Consider the following 27,173-nt stretch of genomic DNA (forward strand, 5'->3'; position numbering starts at 1 on the left):
GGCTGACTTTTGGGCTATTCTGTCAAATCTATGCTCACCTAGTGCTTTTGATGGGTGCCCGTCAGCGCTCGAGGTACCTTTTAAGCTTTAGGTTCTTATCACGACTGATGTCGTTACCTAGCTTGGTAATGGGTTTGTCTGGAGTTGGCTTTATTTTGTCAGTGTTTGTGGTTCTTGGTTTTTGTGGTCTGTGCGGGCTTGTGATGTGTTGCTTTGTTAGTGCCGTTAGGCTAATATTGGGCAATTGTGCATCATCCGTGCAAACAGTTGAAGCCATAGGCTCATGCATGGGTGGTCCTAGTTCTAAAATATATATATATAAAAAAATAATAATAATAAAAAAATATAAAAAAAAACCCTAATATTTTGCAATTGTGCATCATCCATACAAACGGTTGAAGCCATAGGCTCATGGGTCGCCCTATTTATTAGGGCTTAGCCCGGAGCAAATTGTAAATGGGACCGTTTTAGGTTGACTCTCACCGGGCCAAAACCATTTCGGTTTAAGGGATGTGTGGTTTGCAAGTAATTACAAATATTCAAGGTTTAACTTGTAGTCTCTCGTGTGTCAAAGATCACCAGTAGTTTAAAAAGAAAAGAAAAAAAGCAATAGTCATATTTCAAATGTAACTTAGAGATCTGGTTGATGTTAATATTGATCAATATGATCATGTATCAATTAGTCAAAAAATAAATAAAAATGCAATGGTACAATTTTGTACAAATGCATTGTGTACATTAAACTCGAAGTCTTCTCACAAACAAAAAAAATGATAATTCAATGAATGAAACAGTGAAATTGTCAGCCTTTCACGAATGTGATTGATTAATCTTCTGAGGAACAATCCATAATCCGAAGGCAGAGGTTTGATCCCTCTCTCTCTAAAGGACATGTTCATAAGTATCAGCAAAAGAAGTGACATTGCCGGGGCGTGAGAATACAACCTACACAGGAGGGCAACAAATCTTTTCAACATGTTCCAATGTTAAAAATTTAATGTAACCGATCTCACTCGTTGATTACGAGAAAATATACAATACATGGGGATATTTTGAAACGGGATACCCCTCCAAATGAAAACTCTTATCATTTTTCAAGGTGTCAAAATACCCCCTGGGTATTGTATACTTTCTCGATGATTACCATAATTTATTTTAACACCAACAAACTTGTTGATTCATATTTATCAACTAGAGTGGTACATCCTTGTGACCACTGATTTATTAGAGGAGAATTCATATTGTTTCCACTTATTAAAGCATAGATCATAATCAAGCAATGTGCAGACATAGAATGGAGATATAACCTGATAATTTCCAAGCGTACGAGTCTTGAAACCAGCTGCACAATAATCAAAATAGTACTCCCATGTCCGGATGAACTTTTCGTCGAATCCCAGAGCAAGAATTTTGCTAAGAACACAAGTATTAATGTCAAATAATCAATATCTAGGATTTTTCGAGAACTTTATTTCATATATATACAAATTTGTAATAATTTAATGCGTAGAAGATGTGTTTACAGTGCCAAATGACACAGAAATTAAAAAAAAAAAAAAATTGTGCACTTCTCATCATTGAAAGGATGTTAATGGAATATCTAAGCCTGCACGGATCATAGTCCTGATAAACCTGGAAATTTATTATGGTGATCTAACACATGCAATTAGTCTAACAATGCTCAATAATTTTTGAAGAAATGTAGAAATTATTTACTAAGCTCATAATCTCATATACCGAGAAAATGTATAAACATAGTTTGACTGCATAATTCTTCCTTGTACAAACAATACTACATGAAGCTTCTCAAGTTATTTGAGATAGATTTTGACCTACTGCATCACTTGTTATTTGTTTATTTTTTTAATTTAATTTTAATTTTTTTTTTAATCACAAATGAAATAGTAAAATAAGAGGTGATGTAGTTTGGTGTCAGACCTCGAAATCCTTAAATAAAATTATGCTACTTTTAATCATGTTTGCACAATTTCTTTATTGACAATACGAGACTAATTTATTTTACCTCTGGTTCTCCATGAAGCTTTTCCTCCAGCATCTTAGTGTTTGGTAGTAATGAATCCCTATATTTTCCAGGTGCTCAACACTGCAGGTAGAGCACTTTGGTAAATTTTTCTGAAAAGAAGTTGAAGAAAAACGATACGCCTACCATATATATTTAAACAGACAAAGTTAGTCTTTACCAAAGTCTGGATGCAGCAGTCATGGCTGATGTTATTTTACTCAATGAAGGCAGGCATCCACCGGGGAAAATATATTCCTTTATGAAATCCGAGCTTCGCCTGTACTCATCATACCGTTCATCTGGTATTGATATGAACTAAGGAAAAATCAACAACTCTAAACTATTAGCAAATCACTGAATGTTATGTTAAATCAGCATTGCTAATTTAATGAACCGATTTTATTTTATTTTCCAATTCCATTTGTTAGGAAGCTTAGAGGTTATACTAATCAGCTGGCTTTACATTGATTTTCAAAACACAAAGTTGAGAATCCAGTAGTAGGAATCACTATAATCAAATTTTTGTATAAAAATAAGTTAAGTCATCCCTAGGTGTACTTAATTTAAGGAAGTGTCGAGAAACAAAAAACATTTAAATGTTATCACAGAAACAAAGCAGATTCCTTTTAGATCATTTGTGAAGTCAATGCACCGATCTGATTTCTATCTTCCATCTCAAACACCCTTTTAGAATTTGATATTGTATGGGAGAAACGCAAGCTAAAAAGGGCGGAAAAGTACAATGGTCGAGGAAGAAGAGTGCAAGGTAATGTGCAAGAGAAACGCATGCTAAAAGGAATATAGGTTCCGATAGAAGAATTGTAGAATGACATCAATTTCCTCTTTATTTTTTATTTTTTGTATTATCTTTACCTGTAGAACAAAAAGTCCATCTTCTGCCAATACTGAATCACAACAACTAAAGAAATCCTCCATGTATTCATGGCCGACAGCTTCTATCATCTCACTGTAAACAGTTATCAATCAGATAAGCGCGTTCATTTGACTTGTCGTGATCTGATGTAATTTGGAGATGAACTCACCAAGAAATAATCCTGTCATATTTGTGGGTGCTGGGCAATTGGCGGTAGTCACAAAGAAGAAATCTTATTCGATCCTGAGAGCCAAGTCCATTTAAAATAATAAGAGACTTAACAGAAACAATTTTCTTAAAGGTAACAAGATACCGAATGGAATGAAAAGACATAGTGATCAGCTACAGACATGCATGCATTTTTGCAGCTAGCTAGTCACCAAAATATCAGTTAGTAGAATGAGAAGATCATACAGTTTGAGATGTTTGCAAATTATTTTGTAACATTTTCAGCCCCTTAAGTTTGATCAAGATATTACACTTTTGTGGCCAAAAATTGTCAACAAGTTTCTATCTGGCCTTCCCGGGATTGTGGTGGTGTATCTAATTTTAGGCCTTATTAGTCTCGGCAATTCCATATCGTAACAGATACTTATGTTCTCTCACTCTGATGATCATCATATTCCTTTCGATGTGAATGATCAATATCCAACATTAAGGAGCCAGAAAAGAAAGGATTATGGTGGATGATTCCATCATTTCAGATGCAAATTAATGTGCATTATGCTTGCGTATTCACGTTTAGTTAAGAAGAAACTAATCACCTGAAGGCCAGCTTCCTTGACTCTCATTTCTGCATATCTCAGTTGCTCCTCCGATAGGGTGATGCCAGTATATTTGCATCCAGTTCGTTTGACAACTTCAATAGCTAAACTTCCCCAACCGCACCCAATCTCAAGAATTTCATTCTTCTTACTAATTCTTGCCTAGATCGGTCAGGTAAGTTAAAATAAAATCATTTTACTGTGAAATTTGCATGGAAAATGAAGCAAATGTTATAGACAGCCTCACCTTTTCAATAAGTAGAGAGATTTTTCTCATCTGTGCAACTTTCAAGTCTTCACTCTCAGACTATCAAAATTCAACATGGAAATGAGAGTATTTAAAATTTAACAACCTTGTGACGAATTTTATTGTCAAAGATCAACAAATAATGAAGAGATTGAAATCCGGACCTTAAATACTGCACAAGAGTATGTCATTGTTTCATCCAGGAACAGAGCAAAAAGTTCATTACTCTACATAACAAGAAACCAAAAACAATTTGTCAGCTTATACTCTGTGTACCATAAGTACTTGCAATAATATGATATCAAACAGAAATGATAAGAACAATTTTAGGAAAAGTAAATTGAAGTTGGTGCATGTAAATCACGCATATAAAAACAGGTAAGATCTGATGCAAATTGAAGACAACAAAGTCTGTCGAAAGACCAGTCCATAAAATTCTTCTACTTAATAAAACACATCTAGATCAACAAACGGAATTTCTAAACTGAAGGTAGAAATCCATGATTAGAAACCGGATTACAAGTTGTTCCCTGATCCCACCCTGGATCCCAATTCCAAATTTCTCTCCCTTTGAGAAACTACGAGATATCATATTAATTATCCTATTGTATATTTTTTGTGAGTACTTTAACATGCCCAAAGTTCGAGAGCACATTTATATATGCTTTTTCATATTAACTATTGCATTTCATGGGTGAGAGTATGTAGTAGTGAAACGTACATTTTTTTGAGTTTATTCTTTTACATTTATTTATTATCATTCTTTTATGGTATGAGCTTATCATAAAAATGTCTTGATTCAAGTTTCACATTACTCACTATCTCAAATTAATTCTCCTTCATTTCAAAGCTAAAGCTGTAACAATTCTCATCTTTGAAGGACAGTTAAATCATCATACAACTAAAATTTTGAAACATAACTACAAGCCTGCAGACAAATATCATATGGTTATAAACATCGGCCAAGTGCTTCTCTTAACTTACTGAAAGAAAGCATATAAAGTCATCAATTGATGGGTTGATATATTCAATACCAGGTCATAATGCCGAGAGATGTTCCTGCGAGCTTGGGTAAGAGTATTTTGCCTTGAAACATGCTGGAGAAAATACTTTGCCGATGCAATTCCAGCTGTGAAAAACAATGGTGTCCACCAGCCCCTAAAGCCAAAATAGTATGGAAACTCAAGTACTTAAATTAAGGAGATCACCGAAAGTTATTAATCCCTATGACAGAATAGCCAGTTCAAATAATAATTACCTTTTACTATTAGACCTTGAGACAGAAATTCTTGAATCTCTGTTGGCAATAAAAATCTACAGAAAAGAATTCAGGAACTTAAACACCAAGAGAAAGGAGGAATTAGTTGAGTAAGCCCAAAGTGGCTAGAAAACTGAGCATGGTTGTAGTATTCCACCCCTAAACTCAAATCCACATTATTACCATGAAAAGATTCAGAAGACCTTCATTTTTATCAACAAAAGAAAAATCTCCATTAATATATGCATCTGCAAGGCCTAAATCAGCTCGTGTAGCAACCTGCCAAAACAATTATAAGTGAGAAATTCACATGTCACATAATACGTACTTAAATTTAATCACCATTTATATTTTTGGCCAGTTCGTTTCATATATATATATATATATATATATATATATATTAATTCCATTTCTTAGTCTAGTTTTTTTTAATCTTCAACTACATGTGACAAGCCCTGTTAAAAGAAATTTAAAACATATAGAGTGGTCACATACCTTCCAGTAAAATTGTGGATTGTGAACTTTCAGAGAAGTTTTAAGAGGACATTTCTTTCTTGTTCCTTCAAAGGTAAAAATTGTACCTCCTTCCTCCAATAAACTAGGGAGCCAAAAAGTAAATGAAATCAACATATCTCCTTTTAAAAATTTAACTAGATTCCATGGTAGAATTCAAAGAAATCGTTCCAATACCAGGAGGAGTGAGAAACTAAGAAAGAGCACATGAAATTTGATTCAGAAATGAGTAAATAAAGCAAAAGCAGAGCAAGATGGTATGGACGTGCACAACACGAACAATAAAGCTAAAAATTTCCACAATGGAATATGAAATTCTATTGGAGTGGTGGTCAAAAAGTGCAGATGTAGGAAAAAGTTTCAAGAAATTTGCCAATTTGGACTGACACTTTAACAAAAGCTATGGTTGGGTATCATGTAGTTGGCTTGTAGCAGCAAGAGACGGGGGAAAAGAAAGGAAAATCTTGAAAACAGAAGTTTCAGTAATTTAAATTTAAATTTTATAGCAAAACTAATACTTATAGTGCATGAATAATGCAACCAGACAACCGATGTTACATGAACTCAAGTACGAGTATTGGGTGCAGGCGTGTGTCCAAATATTTAGTATTGATATTTAAGTGTCGGGTCTACCTAAATCTCTCCTATGATCAAGTGTCGAATCTTCCTGAATCTCAAACCTTAGTAGTACAAGGAAATGTGTCCAAATATTGAGTATTGATACATAGACACATTCTATGAATTCAAAAACAACATATATATATTCCAATATATACAACCACGACAAGTATAGTCCCCGTAACACAGCAGACAACTATAACCAGTGACAAGTTTGTAGAATTTGGATTGTCATACGAATCCTTGGCTTCCATCTACCTTGTGTTAGAGAATATCATAATAGGAGTGATTTAAGCCTTTAATAAGAATATTGATCGGAGTGACTCATGGTATTGATTTTAGGATATATCATATTGATCAAATGTTTGTACTCTTTCACCGATAAATAGAGGTGGTCATTGTAAACAAAATTAAGAGAATACAATGAAAGAAATGTAGCTGTTTGGGCCTTGTTGTTGGTGGATGTAGGCCGTAGAGTTTCAACACGTTATATTCTTTGGTTGTACTCATTTAAATTTACAAAATAATATTAATGGCTTTATCGTCATGGTGTTGAGAAAAATAAAACTAAAGACAGAAACGAAGCACAAACTGTCAGCACCATAATTTGGCAGCCAATTCATCAATGACATGGACAAATTAGAGAGCAACAAATGGGCAGTGATATGGCACCACAATGGCCTGCCATATAAGTTATGACGTGGAAAGCAAATAATAAGGCATGAAGAAGAATTGTGTGCCATAGTGAAATAATATTTGAGTACCTATTAAATATGGATGGTTGCTGAAGTTTAACAACTAAAACTTGACTAATTGGTTAGGCCCAATGACATGTCAACAAGAGAAGAAGGAAAGTGCTTAAAATAAGCAACTAAAGGTTGACCAATTCAAAAGGGCTATTGACATGTCAGCAAGAGAAAGGAAGTAGGCTTGAAATATTACAACAGAATAATAGTATTCAAATAAAGAAGGAAATACCTCATAATTTGGGTCTCTATAATATGTGCCCTTGGAGCATCTCCAGCGGTCTGTTAAAAAACTCTTTTGTATAAAATATACACTGCCACATATGATTTATAAATTTTTTCCATCTTTAGTAGTCTGTTAAGATACATTGCCACATCACCAATATGTAAAAGGGTTCTGTATTTTACACGGCCCTTTTACACAGCCACGTAAGCATATTTTCTCTCTCCTCCCCCTTTCCCACTCGCGGTTCTCTTTCTTCTCTCTCATTCCTTTACGCCTCTTTGTTTCCCACTTTTAGAGCACCATAGAGAAGAATCTGCAGCTGGCGGCAAGGTAAGAACGATTCGACCATCTTTTAATTTTTTTATTTTTAATAAAAGGTTCGACCATCTTTTATTTTTTATTTTTAATAAAAATAGTTTGATTCATTACTTTCGTTTCATCTTATCTTCTGCAATCATTGCCATAGATTCTAGGGTTTTTTTTAGATTTTTTATCCTTTTACATTCTATTCTAATGAGATAAATATGTACAAGCCAAAGATTAGATATATATTTTAATCACGATTTTATATAATTGTTGTTTGATACAGTTATACAATTTTTTTTCTTTTTTCTTTTTTGGTGATTAGTCAATTCAATCGCAATTGTTGTTGCATATTTTTGGTTGCTGTAGTTTCTACATACTTGAATCTTATTTTATTATTTGTTATTAAGTTAGAATTCTGGTGGCGGGGGGATGGGAAAGTGAAATATAAGGGGAATTATTATTCTTTTCCTAATTGAGGAGGATTGGGACGTGAGGTTTAATTACGAAAAAGTAAAGTAAATCAAGTAGGTTTGTAAATGTTATGTAGCGCTTTAGGCATGGCAAATGGTTGGTTGTTATTGGGGGATATTTTTTTATACAAAAGATATAAAACAATTGTTGGAGCTAAAATAGGGAGTATAATTTTTTTTGTGTAAATCTATTCTGACACATCATATTTACACAAATATATATACACAACGGTTAGAGATGCTCTTAGAAGAGTTCTTACTATACTTCTCTTCTATGAGGCCTATTTCATTTCTAGTTTCCCTTTTGGTAAACTATGAATAGGCCATCTGTTCTACAGTAGATTGTCTTCTCCACTAAAGGTAACAAAGTATGGGACTTTATACTTGTTGGCACCAAAATCTGGCAGCCATCTCAGCAGTGACATGGACCAATAATGAGGCGACAAGTGTTACCAACATGGTGCCCTAAGGCTTGGCCATTTGGAAACATTATCAGCAAATAGAAGAGCGACACATGGGCAGTCACAACACTATGATATGGCTGCTAATTTATGTGAGAAGTGTTACAATTAGGGCCACGGAATTGACTAATTCAAAGAGGGGGCAATGTGATAACAAGGAAGATACACTGGACCCAAATAAGTAGTCATCAAAAGAGGAAAGCAATATGTGTCATATAAGGAGTCAATTTTGCTTCAAACAGTTGGGCTAATTTAAATTCAAAGAAAGAGAGAATCAAGGAGAAGGCGATTTTTGAGCAGGAAAAAAGGACAACTCAGTTGAGAAGAGTTTCTATAAATAGGAGAGATGTATTTCATTCCAACCCGTCCAACACCACACCACAAAAAAGCAATTCAATTGACTCAATGTCACCAATCATTCAATTTAATCCAGCGATTTGATTTCCTTTTGTTATCCTCCAATGACCTTTTCCATTCTTGTCAGTTAATTTCAATTTAATCCTCACCATTTAATTTTTTACTTTTCTTTATTTTCAATTCATTCAAGTTTTATGCCAAGCAATTTTCTTTATGCAATTTTCATTATAAGTTATTTTACTGGCATTGCAATTTTTTTTTATTCACCTTTAAAGTACTTGCATCTAAGGCAAGAAAGAACCTCATTCGAAGTTCTTACTATTCTCTCTTCCACACAATCACTTGAGATCAGCCATCAACCAAAAGGGATAGTTGATGTTCACCAATTTGAGTTTTTTATAACTCTGACACGCCCGTAAATCCAATCTACCATTGGAGCCAAATTCCAAGCGAACATAAATCCAATCAATGGCCTTAGAGTTCTTTGGCCACAGCAAGCGAACATAAATTTGCAGGCTGCAATGCTGTGGCCAAAGAACTCTAAGGCCATTGATTGGATTTATGTTCGCTTGGAATTTGGCTCACGCGGTCGATTGGATTTGCGGGCGTGCCATAACATTCATGCCGGTTGGGGCCAAAGCATTCATAATTGCCCTAACCTTATTTTGGTCGATCTCTATTCCACTTTGATGTACCCCAAGAAGTTCCATTTGAAATTGATCTTTAAGAGGATGATGGCTCATAAGTTGAAGATGAATCCATTGAAATGAAATTGGCCTTTGAGAGGATGATGGCTCATAAGTTAAAGATGAATCCATCGAAATGTTCCTTTGGAGTTGCAACCGGGAACTTCTTGGGGTTTTTAATACATCAAAGAGGAATAGAGATTGACTAGAATAAGGCTAGGGCAATTATGAATGCTATGGCGCCAATTAGCATGAATGCTATGACACGCTCGCAAATCCAATCGACCGCGTGAGCCAAATTCCAAGCAAAGATAAATCTGGTACCCCCCACTTGGTGTTAAAAAAAGTTACAATGCCGCAACCAAAGAACTCTAAGGCCGTTGATTGGATTTACGTTCGCTCGAAATTTAGGTCACGCGGTCGATTGGATATGCGGGCGTGCCAGAGTTATATAAAACTCAAATTGGTGAACATCAACTATCCCTTTTGGTTAATGGCTGATCTAAAGCGATTATGTGGAAGAAGGAATAGTAAGAACTTCCAACGAGGTTCTTTCTTGCCTTAGATGGAACTTTAAAGGTGAATAAAAAAAAATTTCAATGCCACTAAAATAAAGTGCATTAAAATAACTTATAATGAAAATTGCATAAAGGAAATTGCTTGACATAAAACTTGAATGAATTGAAAATAAAGGAAAGTAAAAAATTAAATGGCGAGAATTGATTAGAAAGGAACTGATTTCATAATTGAAACTAACTGACAAGAATGGAAAAGGCCATTGTAGGCTAACAAAAGGAAATCAAATCGTTGGTATTAAATTGAATGATAGGTGACATTGAGTCAATTGAAATTGAATTGCATTGTGGTGTGGTGCTTGACGGGTTGGAATGAAATACATCTCTCATATTTATAGAAACTCTTTTCAACTGAGTTGTCCTTTTTTCCTGCTAGAAAATCTCCTTCTCCTTGATTCTCTCCTTCTTTGAATTTAAATTAGCACAATAGTTTGAAGCAAAATTGACTCATTATATGACACATATTGCTTTCGTCTTTTGACTTCTTATTATTTGGGCCCGCCCACCGTATATTCCTTGTTATCACATTGCCTCCTATTTGAATTAGTCAATTCCATGACTCCAATTGTAGCACTTCTCACATAAACTAGCAGCCATATCATAGTGTTGTGACCGCCCATGTGTCGCTCTTCTATTTTCCCATAATGTTTACAAATGGCTAAGCCTTAGGGCGCCATGTTGGTAATACTTGTCACCTCATTATTGGTCTGTGTCATTGCTGAGATGGTTGCCAGATTTTGGTGCCAACAAAGGCCCCCCAAATTTCAAGGTCTTATCAGCCCTTCCAATTGATAACGGACTTGGAATTTTAACTTCACAAGATAAAGTTCCTTTCAAATTTCAAATCAGCAACACCAAGGCCTTCTTAATCCTCCAACTACCTTCCTTTTGAGATAATCATTACCTAAGAAATGGTGATAGCACAACTTACCTTGTCTTATTAATGCGCGTCTCCTCTCCCATCGCATCAATACAACTTCCAAGGCCAGCTATATATATACGTTACATGTTTCCCCCAAAAATCACTTTTCTCTTTCCAGCTCGCTCTTCGAACTTGTTTTCCTTTTTCAAAATTCAACATCATCCTCTACAACTTCCATGGCTCCCAAGAAGACGAAATCTTCATCCAAAACTGCTCTTCCTCCCCCAACTACTAATTCATCATCACATGGCTATGTCATTGAGAAATCTCTCAAAACCTTGTCGACTAGTAAGTTTCGGCTTGACACTTACGATCTCACCAGTCACCCCTGATTTCAAAGGTTTGGGACTTCCTTGATGAAGCCCCCCAATTTCTCTCTCATTTTTATCCGTCAGCAGATGCCCAACCATATTTGCAAAACTTTTCTCCTTGTGAGAACGGCAATTTGCCCTCTTTCCACTTCAGAACTTGGCATAACCCTAACGATACATGGAAGCTCTTCCAAATGTCACCTTTCACAACTGGAACAGGATCAAGGTTGATCCTGTTGCAATTGTGAAAGGTGAAATTTAGAAGAGCTGAGGCATATATGACGCCATATAACTGAGCAAAACAAATATTGCTCTAGATCGATCCCTAATCTTGGCTGCTGTCTTTTGTTGGTCGACCACCACCAATTCGTTACATCTTAAATGCAATATGATGGCAAACTCCAAGACATCAGTTACCTTATAGGACTCAAATCCTATGGGATTGAAGTCAATTGTTTGTTGAAATAAGAGAATTCCCCTTTTACTTTCCTTTCCAAAACCACTAGAACCAAATCAGTCGCTTCTGCTTATGGAAAATTCTTGTCTTCCGCCATGGATCCCACTCAACCAGTTGATGAATCAGAGCATGCGTCCTTTCTGCTGGCCTGGTTGAACAAGTTCTTGCTTTGTGTCCCAACCGCTCAAGTTACAAAAGACTTCGTGAATGTGGCCGTTGCCCTTTCTATCCTTGCTTTGGCCCCCTTAGTGCTTTCACACCTTTACAAAGGCGTTTATGACCTTTTAAATACCAATTTTGCCCACTATGGTGGCCCTCTCTTGTTGTTCCAGATTTTGCTATAAATATATTCCCCTAAACTTGGCCCTATGGTAAGGCCATCGGCCAATGATCCACTTATTTATGTTAGCTATGCATCGGCTGTCCCAAGGTCTCACTCGTTTGGGGATTGTTCCTCTTTCTTTTACAATGGATGTGAAACCATAACCATCGGCCAATTCGTCCCATTTTTCCAATTGTACTCAAGCATCTCAATGGTTGCTTCCCCACTCTGGCGTATCCACCAAGAAAATCTTTGATGAGCACATGGCCATGTGGGCCAGTTTTTTGCTTGTCAGAGACCTTCATTTCAACACAGGCCCTTTGAATACTCTCAATAGCAAGGTTGGGGGTGGAGTTTTACAACCCTAGTCAGTTTGCCAGACAATTTGGGTTAATCCAAATGATACCCTTGCCTCCATACCTATCCTTCAACAAAAACTTTCATCGGCGTGTAAAGTTCATGGCCGGTTCTCATGTGAATGACATCTCCAACAAATTTACTCATTTGAAACTTGGTTTTAAGTTTCAATCTTTCATAACAAACCCAACCACAGATTCAGGATTCAATCAATGGTGGTCCTCTTATATTGCATCGACTAGGACGGCTGACTGCCTGTCCCTTGTGAAGAAAATCTTAGAATCTTTCAAATTTGCATCGACTAAGCACAGCAGGCCATTCTGGTGCCATATCACTGCCCATTTGTTGTTCTCTAATTTGTCCATGTCATTGATGAATTGGCTGCCACCATGCTGCCAATTTATAGTGCCAACAGTTCATGCTTTTTTTCTCTCTTTAGTTTTATTTTTCTCAACACCATGACGATAAAGCCATTAACTTATACCATCATTATATAAATTTAAACGAGTACAATTGAAAATCACTATCATTATGTAAAGTTAAACGAGTACAACTGACTACATTATCTCAAATTTTTTGTTTTGATCTTTCAGGAAAACAAAACATCTCACGCATCCCACCAAAAGCACTAAAAAACCAGCAACATGCCCACTGACAAATTACATACATGACCAACTAAATACTTTTACAGTGATCATGTTTAAAAGTGGTAAAAAATGATATGATGAGCTCTAGTACATGTATGTATCATTTTAACAAGTAAAAATTAGAAGAAAAAAAATACATGAAAAGATAGAAAATTTTATCATTGGAGTGGACTCACCTTAGGCAACCAGTGGAGATATAATGTTGAAGAAACCTGGTAATAAAAATGCGTGCCCCTGTTTCTACCAAAGAAGGTACCATATGTTTTGGGTTGTTCAGAACAATACAAGTTGTTCTAAGCACACCATGTGCAGCAGCCATGCCCGCCTGCAATAATTATACAACAGTTGTTAGCAACATAATACCAACAACATGAGTTTCTATATTAATTTTACAAAGTAAAATCTATTAAGCAAACAATTAAGAGCAAGAGGTTAGCTAATAGCTAACATTCTTCCCTAGGCAATAATTCTTGGCTTATTATTCTTAATATGATGTAAACAAGTACATGTTTTCCATTTCCTTTTAAAATCCTTGTTATGTGTTTGAAAGCAACAATTATTTGTGTTAATAATAAGAAACCAGGATACCTTTAGCCCATCCTCATGGAAACCATATCCTGAAATAAATACAATACATGAAGCAAGAGAGTCAGTAATCACACGCTATATAACTTACCCGAAGAATACTAGTGTTTTTTAAAACATAAAATACAATAGGCCTTAGAAATTTAGTGTAAAATATCATAACTGCTTTGGATCAAAACATTGTATTTCTTTCATGCACACACTCAAAAGTATGGTTCAAGTCATATGTTAGACAGTAACAATGATTAATCAGTCTTGTGCATTAGTTCAAAACAAGAGTACTCCCCTTGAGAATTTTTTTTTTTTTTTTTTTTTTTTCTGCGCAATCTAGATGGCCATTGAAACATAATTGTTCCCCTTAAAATCAAAGGAATTGATTTCTAATGTGAAACCACTATATGCTTCAAGAAAAAAAGAGTTAAACTGATGTAACAAAATATGATTTGTCTTTTTTCTCCACAAGGAAGAAAGCTCACCCTGGTATGCGCCGCAGAACCATATTCCTCTCTTCCCTTGAATTTGATCAAGCTCAAGAGAAGCTTTGGATGCAGCAACCGATGGGACTGGATGACCAGCTGACCACTTAAGCAATGTATGCTCAGGTGTATAAGGTGGATTAAGAGTTACCAGATAAGGTATCATTGTTTCACCAATGTTCTGCACGTTCAGAAGGTTATGAAATAAATGAGCATTTTAATTTCAGAAAAGAGCTCACTCCTGGGAGACAGTAAATTATATGGCAATTTTAAGAATATGTTAAAACTTGTTCTTTAATATTTCATTGATTAGGCCACTCAATATGCATCTTTCGGTGAGAATTTTGATGCTTTCCACACAAGTCTAAATTAATTTTAGGTGGTGGTTTTCTTTTAGGAATTAGGCCTTGCTACTTCCCTTTCACACTCAGATTTACAAAAGACAACACATCCTCCTTGAGTGGATTTTGATTACAAGAAGCTTTTGAACTAAGGGGCAGCCATTGTGGCTATTTAATATAGTAAAAATTAGAGGGAGAGCATTCCTACTAAAGTCTTTCCAAGGCTGACTATATAGATGGACACCTTTATCTTCGTTAGCATATATTCAAGTTCTATTTAAACTTCTCTCTCCACATTGAATGTATCAGAGTTGATCTTCTAGATTATCCCACATATCTTTAGCATTGGGACAAGGCCGCAATTGAGTACAATATGAGAATCTACTGAGCTAAAAATCCAACTAATTATCTTGGCATCATTAGATTCCCACTGATCTATTGTAGCATTTCAGTCCCAACTTTTATTTTGGGATTGATCCTTCTCTGTGTCTGCGCAATTCTTTCCCTTTTACAAACATACAGATTTGAAACTCCGAGAAAAATAATTCTTCCAATTCAATTTAATGGGCAAGATTTCTGAATTTTATGTCATTTTAAAAGCTTCAAAAGAGACTCGGACAAAATAGAAAAGATGAACAAGTACATGAGATGATGCTATATTGCAATTCTTGGCTGCAACTCAGCCTGAGATTATGCCACCAAGATGCTGAAACTCCTTAGAAACAAGACACCATAGCTATCTTTTTCCTTTTATGATGTATTTTATTGAAGGAAACCTAGCACCTCCTTTGAATCAAACGAAGCTCTGATACCATGATAAGATAAAGAGAACAAAGAGATTTTTTGGGGGAATTTTTTTTTTTTTTTGTCTTTCCCTTAGAAAGACTTTCTTCTTATAGTGTTGAGTATTCTATACAAGGAATGTTTACAACAATCATATCCCAATAGTTTGTGCATTTACAACTAACCTTCCCTAGACCCTGTAGTGGTGGGAGCCTTATGCACTAGGCTAGCATTTTTTTTGCCCCCATGCAATCTCTAATTAGAATCAATCTTACAACTCATCAAATCATGTAATTTGGGTATGCAAATCATCTAGAATAATTGGAAGCTTTAGAGAGGAACCATAGTACTTGGGACATTGTTCCTTGTCCTCTTGGCCACAAACCAATTGGTTGCAATTGGGTTCACTCTGTTAAACTTGGATATGATGGCTCCTTGGATCGATATAAAGTTCTTTTGGTCACTCTCAGAAACTGGCAAGAGCGTGGCCTTAATTGTGCAGAGACTTTTGCTCTGTGGCCAAAATGACAACTATTCACACAGTGCTGCTATTGCAGCTTCTCAATCTTTCCCTCTATGTTTGAAAATTTTGGTAACACTCTTCATCAATTTGGCTTTAATCAGAGTACAAATGATCCTTTCTATGTTTCTTCATCGTCGTGCAACTGGTATCACCATTTGTATATGTGGAGGGCATCAGAATCACTGGAATTGTTATAGTAAGCATTCAACAACTACATGCTTCAATACACAGTCTTTTCACATGAACGATCTTGGAAACCTCACATATTTTCTAGGACTAGTGCATCGGTTAGCTAATGAGATTTTTATTAATCAGCACAAATATGCCAAAGATCTAATTGCTTTGGTTGGACTGGAGAACTCGACTCCAGTAAATACTCCACTTGAAATTAATGTCAAATATAACAAGATGAAGGACAACTACTTTCTGATCCTATGACATATAGGTGACTAGTTAGGAGCTTGGTCTATTTGACAATTAGTAGACTGAATATTTCCTATGCAGTTAATTTGATGAGTCAGTTTATGCATCAAGCTCGGCATCTTTATCTCGCAACTGTCAAACAGATCATTAGCTATTTACTCGACACTCCAGAGCGTCGGTTATTTAATAAATCTGGCTCATCTCTCCAACTTACAGCTTATAATGATGCTGACTGGGCAGGTTGTCCTGATTCTCGTCAATCTACAATGGGGTGGTGTGTGTATCTCAATAATTCCCTTATGTCATGGAAATACAAGAAACAAGAAAGAGGTTCCAAATCTTCTACTTAGGCAGAATATCAAGCCATGTCTTCTGCCTGTTCTGAAATCGTTTCGTTTCGTCATCTTTTCAATGAATTAGGTTTCCCTTGTTAAATCCTACTTCTCTACATGCTGATAACACAAGTGCCGTACGGATTACAACAAATTCAATACTTTATGAATGGACTAAACACATAGAGGTAGATTGTCACTACATTCGGGATGCCTATGTTGATCATCTCATTACTTTGTCCCATGTATCAACAGATTTTCAAACTGCAGATATTTTCACCAAATCCTTGAATAATACTCGTCACCATTTCATAGTTGATAAATTGATGCCAGTTTCGCCAGCTGATGATTTGCATACCCAAGTTAGATGATTTGATGAGTTGTAGGCTTGCTTGTAATTAGGTATTGCATACTAATTTAGATGATTTGCTGATTACTTATAATTAGGGACACTAGGATATAATTGCAGTAAACATTCCTTGTATAGAATAGTCAATATTATAAGGAAAAAAAAAAGTCTTCCTAAGGGAAAGACAAAGAAGTTTATTCCCCAAAACATTCATTTTTCTCTTTGTAAAAATTTCTCAGCTTTTTGGTGTGGCTACGAGGTAGAGTACTTTTGATGTTATATATGAGTCCTTTGGGAAGACCTCTCAATTTCCCTCTTGAATAGAATGTAGCCTTAAAATTGAGAGCCTTTGAAAAGAAATACTTTTCAGGAAAGTGGGCTTGTGGGTATCTTTGTTGTTAAGGTGCCTTCTCTTGCCCTATATAATATATCCATATGTTATCTTAAATTTTATCAACAGTAAATAAGTCCTTCCATAACAAAATTTGTACATATGGTGGAAGCTCTCAAGTAATATTCATTCATTATTGTGGCACTCCCATGGTGAAAAAAATTACTCTAATATAGAATTTCATAGTTTTTCTTTAAGATTATGGTAATTATACAGTTCCACACATCAACACAAATGGTGACCAAAAGTTTCTATTGTCCACCTATATGTGAGGTAAATAATCAAGGCCTTGAAGCCTTAGAACCCCCTTATTTAATAGTAAATTATCGTAGTGACCTGTACATATAACTCTAATTCACAGGAAACAGTGTTACAAACCTGGAGCACATTGAGCCAATATGTCAAACATACTTTGTTATCCATGGTTCCGAGAAAATTCCATGCACTCCATGCTGCTGGGTTTTTGGGCATTAAATTTTTGTCACGATGAAGGAAAATATCACTGCCATAAAGAGTTCAAGAATGATTGTGCATTTTGCGGAATAAACTGAAGAACACTAAGATCAGCTGCAAATCACTATCTTTTCAAACTCCCATCCATCCCAAAACAGAAAAGAAAATTCATCAGAACACCATAAAAGGAACTGTTTTTTGGTTTTAAACTTTTCAAATTAACATTCTTTTATACTCTAGTGAACATGAAGACTGCATATATCCTAATTCTGAAGGTAGCAACCATGGATTTCTTGTAACTCAAGTTGAGAATTTTTTTTTTACTACATATTAATAGCATTGACAAAAACACTCCAAATTGAATCTGCAACTTGTAATAAATTTTAAAATATAAAATTTTATAAAACAAGTTGATTTGAAGATAAAATCTCAAGTGGATAAAAATGTATGGGATGATAAAACAATCAGGCTGTACAAATTGGTAATAAGGTTCATCAAAGCAAAAATGAATCGTAGCTGTTAACTCGAAAAAAGAAAATGGATGAAAATATTCAATTTTATCCCATCTTAGCCAATCCTAGAAATAGAGTGGTTTTTATATATAACCTTTAGCTAGATTTTTCACAAATGGTAGCAATCTTAGAAAAATGTAATACAAAACTGTCAAATGCATGGAAATGGTAATACAGTACCTGTAAACATACTGGAAAGCACCAAGTATTCTAATTTCATCATATGTTGCTTGTTTCCCTAACATTTTCAGAGCATCTGGAGCATGGGCGGCTATTATGCAACCATCGTACATTTCTTTTGAACCATCATCCCGAAATATACTGCAACCTGCAAAACGCCAAGTCTTTCAACATTGCATACAAATATTTTGCAGCTATAAAACTGTTAAAATTGCTTATGTTTATCACAAACTATAGTTTTCTCAATATTAGATCCCATGTTGCAAGAGCATGAAAGCAAATCTTAAACAGATCTCTCAATGAAATCTCCAGACTGTCAAGTCCGAAACCTAACCTCTCTAAGGATTGTATCTACATTTCTGGTTCAGATAAGCAATCAGTAAAGATGTTATTAACAAATGAAACAGGAATGAGGCTCTTAGATTTGCAGTTAGGTACTTCCGAGGCCATTGTTATAAATAAAACTCAAGGCTGAGGATTGTAAAGAAACCGTACATAAAATTACCAAGAACATTCAAAGTTGGGCAGCCAAGTCTATTACTTATGCCGGCAGGGTGCAGCTTATTAGAGCAGTCATGCTTGTTGTTCAAATTCACTGAATAGTGTTTTAATTCAAATCTAGAAAGTAATTAATGAGGTTGAAACCTCTTTAGAACCTTTATGGATGGAATAATAATGAAAAACGCTACAATAAGATATAGCTGCTACCTTGTGTACTCCTAAGAAGAATGGGACTTGGGTTTCGAAGAACGAGGATTGGGAAAATGAATCAATGAAAGGACGTTGACCAACAAGATTCCTTAAAGGACTAAATGAGTTCATAAAATACTGGCGAGGGGCAGATGCTTTTGGGATTTGAATATATTCCCGGACTGCCTTTGAGCTTAGGAAAATATTTTCATACTAAGAAGGAAAATCAGAAGCATTGTACGGGATATGGGAATTAAAATTCCTACGTCTTGTTAATTAACTAGCATTTCAGAAGCTCACTGATGGAATACAACAGAGAGAGGATTGTCTTTAATAAAGCCAGTTCTAGAAATTCCAAGGTTGCAGATGTTCTCTGAAAAAGGCCAATTGCATTGTCCATTCAAGGTTCCTGCTCTAAGAGTACAAATTATTAGCTCAATTCTACATCATCATCCCTCGTCAATTGATAGGGAAGACAAGGCTACACTAACATCTACACCAAATTTGGAATTTTCCTTGCCAGACAGCACGGGAAGCAATCAAGGGTCAGATTTATACAGTTGGTAGTAGAATTGTTCTCACTAGGAACTCATATGCAGTGGTTTACTCTGTGTCTTGTGCTAAGGGGTAAATTGACAATTCTAGATAAGTTGAGACAGTAGGAGACTATGAATGATGCTACATCTGATGACATAAAGGAGTCAGCCGATCACTTATCCTCAATGAAGATATGACATGTCAATAACTAGCTGAAAAATGTGGTACGACTAGAAGTAGATTATCCTGGAGTGAGGAGGCTGTATGGACTGCCATTCATGCAAGATGTAGGCACTTCCTAAGCATCACTAAAACATTGACATTAGCAACAATGTTTCACCATTTACAGAAATAAAGGAATCAAAAACTTGTAAGAAAATAAGCAATCCTCCAGCAGAAGTGATGAAAGGGATATCCTCTGATGTCAGAGCAACCCGTCCCCCTAGAGGAAGATTTCAGATATAACCTGAATAGGAATCTATGTTTGAAAATGGAGCTTGAAGTTAGAGCAGACTCAATTTGCATTGTCCTTTCTTCTCTCTTTTATTCTCGTCTTGGCTATTTTAGTCATGTTTGGAGGTGTCTCTCTATAAGGGGCCATGCTCCTTTATATTTTGTAAACGAATCATATTTTTGGCATATAATACAATTTTAACTACCAAAAGATAAGAAGAAAAGAAAAAACTACTCACCTTCATCAGTTGTTGAAACAGAATGTACTTCACAGCCAGTTCTTATTTGACAACCTCTACTCTCCAACTCTTGTCTAACCTATTTGTTAGTTCCACAAAATCAGTTACAAGCAACACAAGGCATGAATATATCACTAGGTGCGAAGTAGACAATTTTGATGCATCCAGTGAATGACAAGAATCACCTTATCGACATATTTATGTGAACGCCATCTGACAGTAAGCCACTGAGGGCGGCCAAAGAGCTGTCGAATAAAACAAAACAAACTTCACATTTCAAAATACTAAGACATAAAAAAAAAAAAAAAAAAAACCAAGTAGCATATAAGTTCACCATCCTAGATGACGACGCAAAGGTTGATAACAATGAAATGTACCTGAAGTAAATGATGATTGCGGCAAAATGAAAGAATAGAATAAGCAGAAAAGCCCATTACTCCTTCTGAAGGGCAGGACCAGATTGAAGCACATATTGGAACCTATAGAAATTTATCATTTATAAGTTTTCAGTAGAAAACATAAAATTGATATACTATACATTTATCCCTCAGTGTTCTCACAAGATAAGCCTTTTGGAACAACTCAGAGTAACCCCTTGACTTTATGAAGTGCCCCAATGTTTCATTGCGGTCAATGTCCGAATTGCTGTCAAGCACTTCAAGATACCTGCATTAGCACGAAATGATCGATAACTAGGTCTTGAAGAAGAAAGGCCGGCATGTGAAAAAATGAACTATCAGTTGGTTCATCCAGAATGCTTATAGATGTCATTTGGAGTTGAATTTGCATCACAGTACTTCAAAGTTCATGCAAGTTCATATGCACTAGTAAGGTCAAAGTAAAATGCAGAAGCCAATAAGGTGCAAATTAGTTGAGCTATATCACCACCACCACCATTATCAATACCATATGTATCCAAATATGTCTGATCCAACATCTACCAAGCAGGCAAAAGCAAAACTATACAATTATGTTCATTAAATTGCATTAGAGACTTAAAACGAGTGAAATATCCATGTCAAACAGTATGTTACATAATAATATCATTTCCAAAAGGGTAAAGTGGAAGGAAAAAAAAAAACCATAAACCATAAATTACAGAATGTGCAAATACCCCACCCAAGGCATCTTGTCAATTTGAAAACTGAAATGTCTAAAATACCCTTAAGACGAAATAAAAAAGACCTACTAATTATTAAGGATATTTTGGAGTTATAACAAAAAAAAAACATTGATCAAAATTAACCAAGGCAATTTGTCCATATTTTCAAATGTTAGAGATTTATATAAGCATAATTAAATATAAAAAAAAAAAAAGAAGAGTTTTTTGCAATTTTTTTATATAGCAGAGGTGATTTATTTTTTACTTAAAGGGATTATATATATATATATATATTTTTTTTTTTTGATAAATTTACAATCACCACACCCCACGTGTACTTCAATCCAAAATTGAAGATCCTAATTTTCGAATTCAAGGCCTATTAGCTGAGTTAGGTGAACAAATAACTGATGGTTAAACTAACAATGAGTAAAGACTTGTACTTACTTGATAGCATCATCCTTGAACTTGACAACTTCTCGAAGCATTTGCCAGAAATATGGATTGAATGCGTTAGTCTTCTGTGCAAACAAACTGGGCAATCCATTTCGGCTTCCCCACTCGCAGCCTCGGCCTTTGTCTAAGCTCACCGAGAAGGACATATCAGAAACCTCCATTTCAACTCCAAGGCTCTCGAAGAACTCCATCATGTTTGGATATGTTACCTGCCCAATGACCCGCCATTGTTAAGTTGGCCAAGAGCTGAACCAAATGTATGTTTACTACCAACAAACCTTTTACAAATCATTGATTTTTTATGCTCTGACTCTAGTTATAGTGGTGTTTGGATGGAAACAAATGGGAGGAAATGAAAGTTTTGGGTCTAAAAATGAGAAGGAAAAAGGAATGAAAAGAAGTAAAAAATGAATGGTAAACGTTATGCCCCAAATCACCTGTAAGAGAGGCCATTGGCACTCGCACGTGTGGACACAGACCCCCGTTTGAGAATCGTGAGTCAAAGCAGGCAATATAGAGCGTTACATGATATCAAAGATTCAAAGTCAATTCTCATCCAAAAATGAATGAATGGGTACAAGTACAAAAGAGTGGCCGAGAGAGATTCTTTGCGTTTATATGTGTGGACATTCTTAATTATATAGACACGTTTTGAATACACAAAATATAAAATACATAAAAATATGTACAGATTATAACCCAATTGTGAACATCTCAGAAGAAGAAATAGGATGCACAAATCTCTCAAACCCACACGGGTACTTAAAAAAAAAAAAAAAAACGAACCCACCCCATGTGCGGTAGTTAAATGGTTGTAGCACACATGGGACTGAGAAATTCCAATTGCCCAGGTTTTCGATTATTGGATATTTTAAAAGACATGACACTATAACTGTTGGAAAAAAAAAATAATAATAATAATAAATTTGTGGCGAGGAATCAAAAGAAATTATTGTTTTATTAATAATATGACTTTCATTTCGAAAACTGTGACTTAAATCGGCTCGACTTACAGTTTTCAAAATAAATATTTGATATTTATTAGAGGGAGTAATATAAATATATATATATATATACATATAAAATCAGTTCTTAAATCATTATAGGTCCCACCTATCTCAACTGTATTTTTTATTCATATATATATATATATATATATATAATATCAGTTCGTAAAATAAAAATAATAAAGTTGCAATTTTGATCAAGTGAAGAATCACCTTCAGTTGCATAGTGCAACCATTTCATCCATTTTTGTAAATGAACAGTACTTACCATGGTGGGTAAAACATTGTATTTGCTTTATACAGGATTTTGTATATATATATATATGTATACACTGTTCAAATATACTCTTCTTCCCTCACTTCCTCATTTCAACAACCTATTTAAAATAAAATTGAAATCCAGCCACTCAGCTAGCCTTCTTCTCTCTCAAAATATCAATCAACCCAGTTTAGAATTTGATGTCTTCCCAAATAGATTTTGATTGAAATTCCGCCATCTAGCTAGCATTCTTCTCTCCCAAAATATCAATTAACCCAATCATCAATATTCAAAATTAGATGTTTGGATTAAATTGACATAATCGTTATACATTATATTAAATATCACTCTTCTGTAATAAAATATTTGTGTGGGTTAACTATTAAGACAAAAGGGAGCTCAATAAAATACAATTTCATTCATGACATTAACACAACGTTATACTAAACCTCATAGTGACCATGACAGGAGTGCGGTGATAAGGGGACAACGTGAGACGTGTCAATGTGACAATATATATGCATACATATATATACATAAATTGAATATTTTTGTCTTTATAAATTTGAAATATTATGTTTATTCAATATACTAAACATATAGTAAACTGCAATTTATGTTTTAGTAATATTTGGTAATGTTTGTTACTATTTGAATATTCTGTGTGTTTTAAAAAAGAGACACGGTTTTGTTTAGCAATAAAATTGTAGCCATGAACAATTGCAATATTTTTTCACCAAACATGATCTTATTTTTCTTCGCAACAAAAACATAAATGGAAACGATTTTCAAACACCCTTAAACATACCCAAGTTTATACAAGTAGTATTTAATTTTTTTTTTTTTTTTTTTAATTTACCAAGACACTAACCGATTGGAATATCAACACATATGTAAATGATATCTAAATTAGGTATTAATTTTTTATTTTTTATTTTTAATGAAACCTTAATATGCTAATATTTTTAGACTGAAAATATTAAATGTTCAATAAAATTTTCCTTTCTGTTACAGGATGTAGGCCAAGGTCTACATATATTCCCGTGGAAGTGGACCCATTGGAACCATGCCATAACAATAGTTTAAGTATAAAAATATTGTAGTTTAATAGTTCAAAAGCAACCTAATAATCTGCTTTTGTTGTAAGTTTTATTCTTTACTTAAAAATGCGCAACAAACGCCCAATTATTTAGTATTGACATATAAATTCTTATAATTTAAAATTTTATATCAAATTGTCCTTTGATTATCAATTTTCTTTTATATAAATTTCAAAAAACCTCTAATAAAATTTTGTATATAAGTAATTTTTTTTATAAAATATTTATGATGTAACAGAATCAGACAAAATCAATATAAATTAATTAATACGTGTGAATCGCACATTAATCGATACATCGGCTTATCAAACCATAGGACGAACTATAAATTCAACCTCTAGTCATATAGCAATTGGCAAATAAACCACCATTGGGACTCCATTTGTGTCCCACGCAAATTATACTACAAATATGAAACCAATTCTAAAATAATTGTCACATCATGCTAAAAGTTGAAGTTCACGTCTCTGTCAGAGATTTTTCAATCTCATACTGGTACCACAAAGAAGTAATTTAAGATAAGGAGATAAAAAGTCCACAACTTTGGGAGAGAAGACAATTTTATTATATTTATTTTTAAATTTTAACACTTTAAATAATAAATTTTATCCGAGCAGTGAAATTCATCGCTTAATTTCAAAATAATTACATTAGTGATATAATGCCACAGCCGCTCAGACTCATTTTTTTTTATCTCTTAATGCATATCGTAATGTCATTAATTATATATTTTTTTCATATTATATTGATGAATAACTAGAGAAGTTGAATACTAATTCTATCCATACTAAATATATATACTTACTCTGGGTGTGTGTTTCCTTAAACCGTCTATTTGCATTTTATTTTTTACTTTTTCTTGATAATTGAGAATTTAATCACTTACTCGATTGAAGACCATGAAACCGAGGTCTAAATCAACACCATCAACAGTAACAGTTCTGGCATGGCCGCCCAAGTAATCGTCCTTCTCGTATAGCACCACCTCCACGCCGCCGGCTTTGGCCAGAAAGTAAGCCGAAACCAGTCCGCTGATACCCGCGCCGATAACAGCTACCCTCATCTTCTGTAGCCACAATGCATGGAGTACAGTTTCCCAATTAATTCACAAAAAAAAACACACACACACACACACACACACACATATATAGCACAAAAAAGGTGTGAGATAATTGAGGTCAAAGTGCATTTGAAGCAAAAAGCAAAGAAAACTAATGAGAGGAAGAGATAAAACCATGCATAGATAAAATGCATCAACAACTGAAAATTAAATGAAAATATATATCAAATATGTTTCATTTTTATAGCATGCCTCTTTAGAGAAAAATAAGGGGAAAATAACTGTACAAATAATTTAATTCAAAATGCATTTAGTTCAAAGAAATTATGGAGAGAGAGTTTGTTCAAATATTTTTTTAAAAAAAACTGTACAAATAATTTAATTCAAAATGCATTTAGTTCAAAGAAATTATGGAGAGAGAGTTTGTTCAAAAAAAAAAAAATTGTTGCATGAAAAACTTTATGGAAATGTTGATTTCCATTTTTGCAATTTTCATCTAATTAATTAAGCAAAAAAACAATCAACTTTTCAGCTATGCTTCTCACAAGTACAAATTTAGAAATATTCTATAATGTTTGCAACACTTAGAAAACTTAGATTCATTTTACTAGTAATAGAATTATATATATTTTCATACATATATATACACACACACACACACAGTTTTTAAGTTACCTATCAAAGCTAGGCAAACACCTTTCAAGTTGTGGCAGATCCAAAGCTCAAGCTATTAGCATTCCCTGAATACTTCACTCATAATTCCACCAATTACTAGCTACTTTCTCTCTCTAGCTACTTTCTCTCTCTAGAGAATGGAGAGGGCAGAAAAATAATGCAGATTTGTCAAACACCCACCAAGAGACAAAAACTTGCAGACGTATTGTCCTCCAAAGCAGATGAGAGGAAACAAAGAGGCCACGACAATGCTGATGCTCTCTGATTTCGAAGCAAAAAATTACATACTCCGTATATCATATTCAATTATTCAATATCTATATATATATATCATATATCTCTTCGTGGTTGGTGTACAGAATGTAACGCATATCACATCTATACATCTTCTCATCCGTAGGACCCGGATTGTAGAGACCGTTAAATATATTTATCTTATCTAACGTTTAAAAATAAAAAAAGAAAATTTGAAATGAAAAAAAAAAAAATCCAATTTCTATAAATCTTATCCACTTCTAACCATGTTACAGTTAAAAAAATACCAGCTTTATTCAAAATCCTACTTTATTAATTTTTATATATACTTTATCAAGAATATGCAAGTATGTAATTACATCTTTTTTAAGAAATGAGAAATTATACCAACTGAGTTACTGGTTCGGAGATGTAATTGTGACATACTTGCTACATTTATTCACAATTAATTATGGAATCATCCAAAAATGTGATATACTACGTGATTATTGATTTGATTAGTATACCATGTTTACAATCAAATCTTAAATATAAACTTGATGATATGAACCAAAGAATACATTTTTATACATGGTGTAATTTTTTAATTCAGTTGTTTTCTTAAAAGAGATTAACAATTTGTCTATTTATATATTAGAGAATATTGCAAATCTCTGTATATCTATATTTATTAATACTAGCTAGTTATAAATAGCTAGTTATAAAGTTTTTTATACTTTATATATATATTATTCTCTCATATTTTTTTATTAATTACATTTTTTATTTTCTATTTATTAGTGTGTAAATGAGTCAATAAATATGCTACTATTTATTTAACATATGAACTTGGCTCTGAACTACTAAATATAT

General features: G+C 34.3%; 1 protein-coding gene and 1 long non-coding RNA gene across 6 annotated transcripts; both read right to left on the bottom strand.

Moving 5' to 3' along the window:
- Positions 1 to 585: 585 nt before the first annotated feature.
- On the bottom strand, positions 586 to 26,370 carry LOC132300200 (uncharacterized). Of its 5 annotated transcripts, none has more exons than XM_059797196.1 (25): positions 26,088 to 26,365; positions 25,218 to 25,397; positions 21,957 to 22,174; positions 20,968 to 21,073; positions 20,785 to 20,886; positions 20,593 to 20,652; positions 20,408 to 20,486; positions 18,489 to 18,636; positions 17,722 to 17,845; positions 14,202 to 14,382; positions 13,729 to 13,757; positions 13,317 to 13,465; positions 5,662 to 5,764; positions 5,350 to 5,445; positions 5,167 to 5,222; positions 4,943 to 5,066; positions 4,073 to 4,135; positions 3,909 to 3,968; positions 3,662 to 3,823; positions 3,067 to 3,140; positions 2,897 to 2,990; positions 2,202 to 2,338; positions 2,024 to 2,104; positions 1,308 to 1,413; positions 586 to 945 (listed from the first exon to the last, which is right to left on the bottom strand). In XM_059797196.1, the coding sequence occupies exons 2-25, from the start codon at positions 25,392 to 25,394 to the stop codon at positions 883 to 885; spliced, it is 2,592 nt and encodes an 863-aa protein (XP_059653179.1). In that variant the 5' UTR covers positions 25,395 to 25,397; positions 26,088 to 26,365; the 3' UTR covers positions 586 to 882. The 5 variants fall into 5 exon arrangements, 4 of the variants coding, with proteins under 4 accessions (XP_059653179.1, XP_059653172.1, XP_059653181.1 ...); XM_059797189.1 differs by having other exon boundaries at positions 26,067 to 26,365; XR_009480339.1 differs by lacking the exons at positions 586 to 945; positions 1,308 to 1,413 and having other exon boundaries at positions 2,202 to 2,322; positions 26,067 to 26,370.
- On the bottom strand, positions 24,060 to 25,220 carry LOC132300235 (uncharacterized). The gene is made up of 2 exons (XR_009480355.1): positions 25,160 to 25,220; positions 24,060 to 25,118 (listed from the first exon to the last, which is right to left on the bottom strand). It is a non-coding gene; the product is annotated as an uncharacterized LOC132300235 (long non-coding RNA).
- Positions 26,371 to 27,173: the final 803 nt, after the last annotated feature.

The sequence above is a fragment of the Cornus florida genome, unplaced genomic scaffold (genome assembly GCF_030987335.1).
Source record: "Cornus florida cultivar Cherokee Brave unplaced genomic scaffold, ASM3098733v1 CherokeeBrave_3.0.0_Hap2_Chr01, whole genome shotgun sequence".
Classification (NCBI taxonomy): domain Eukaryota; kingdom Viridiplantae; phylum Streptophyta; class Magnoliopsida; order Cornales; family Cornaceae; genus Cornus; species Cornus florida.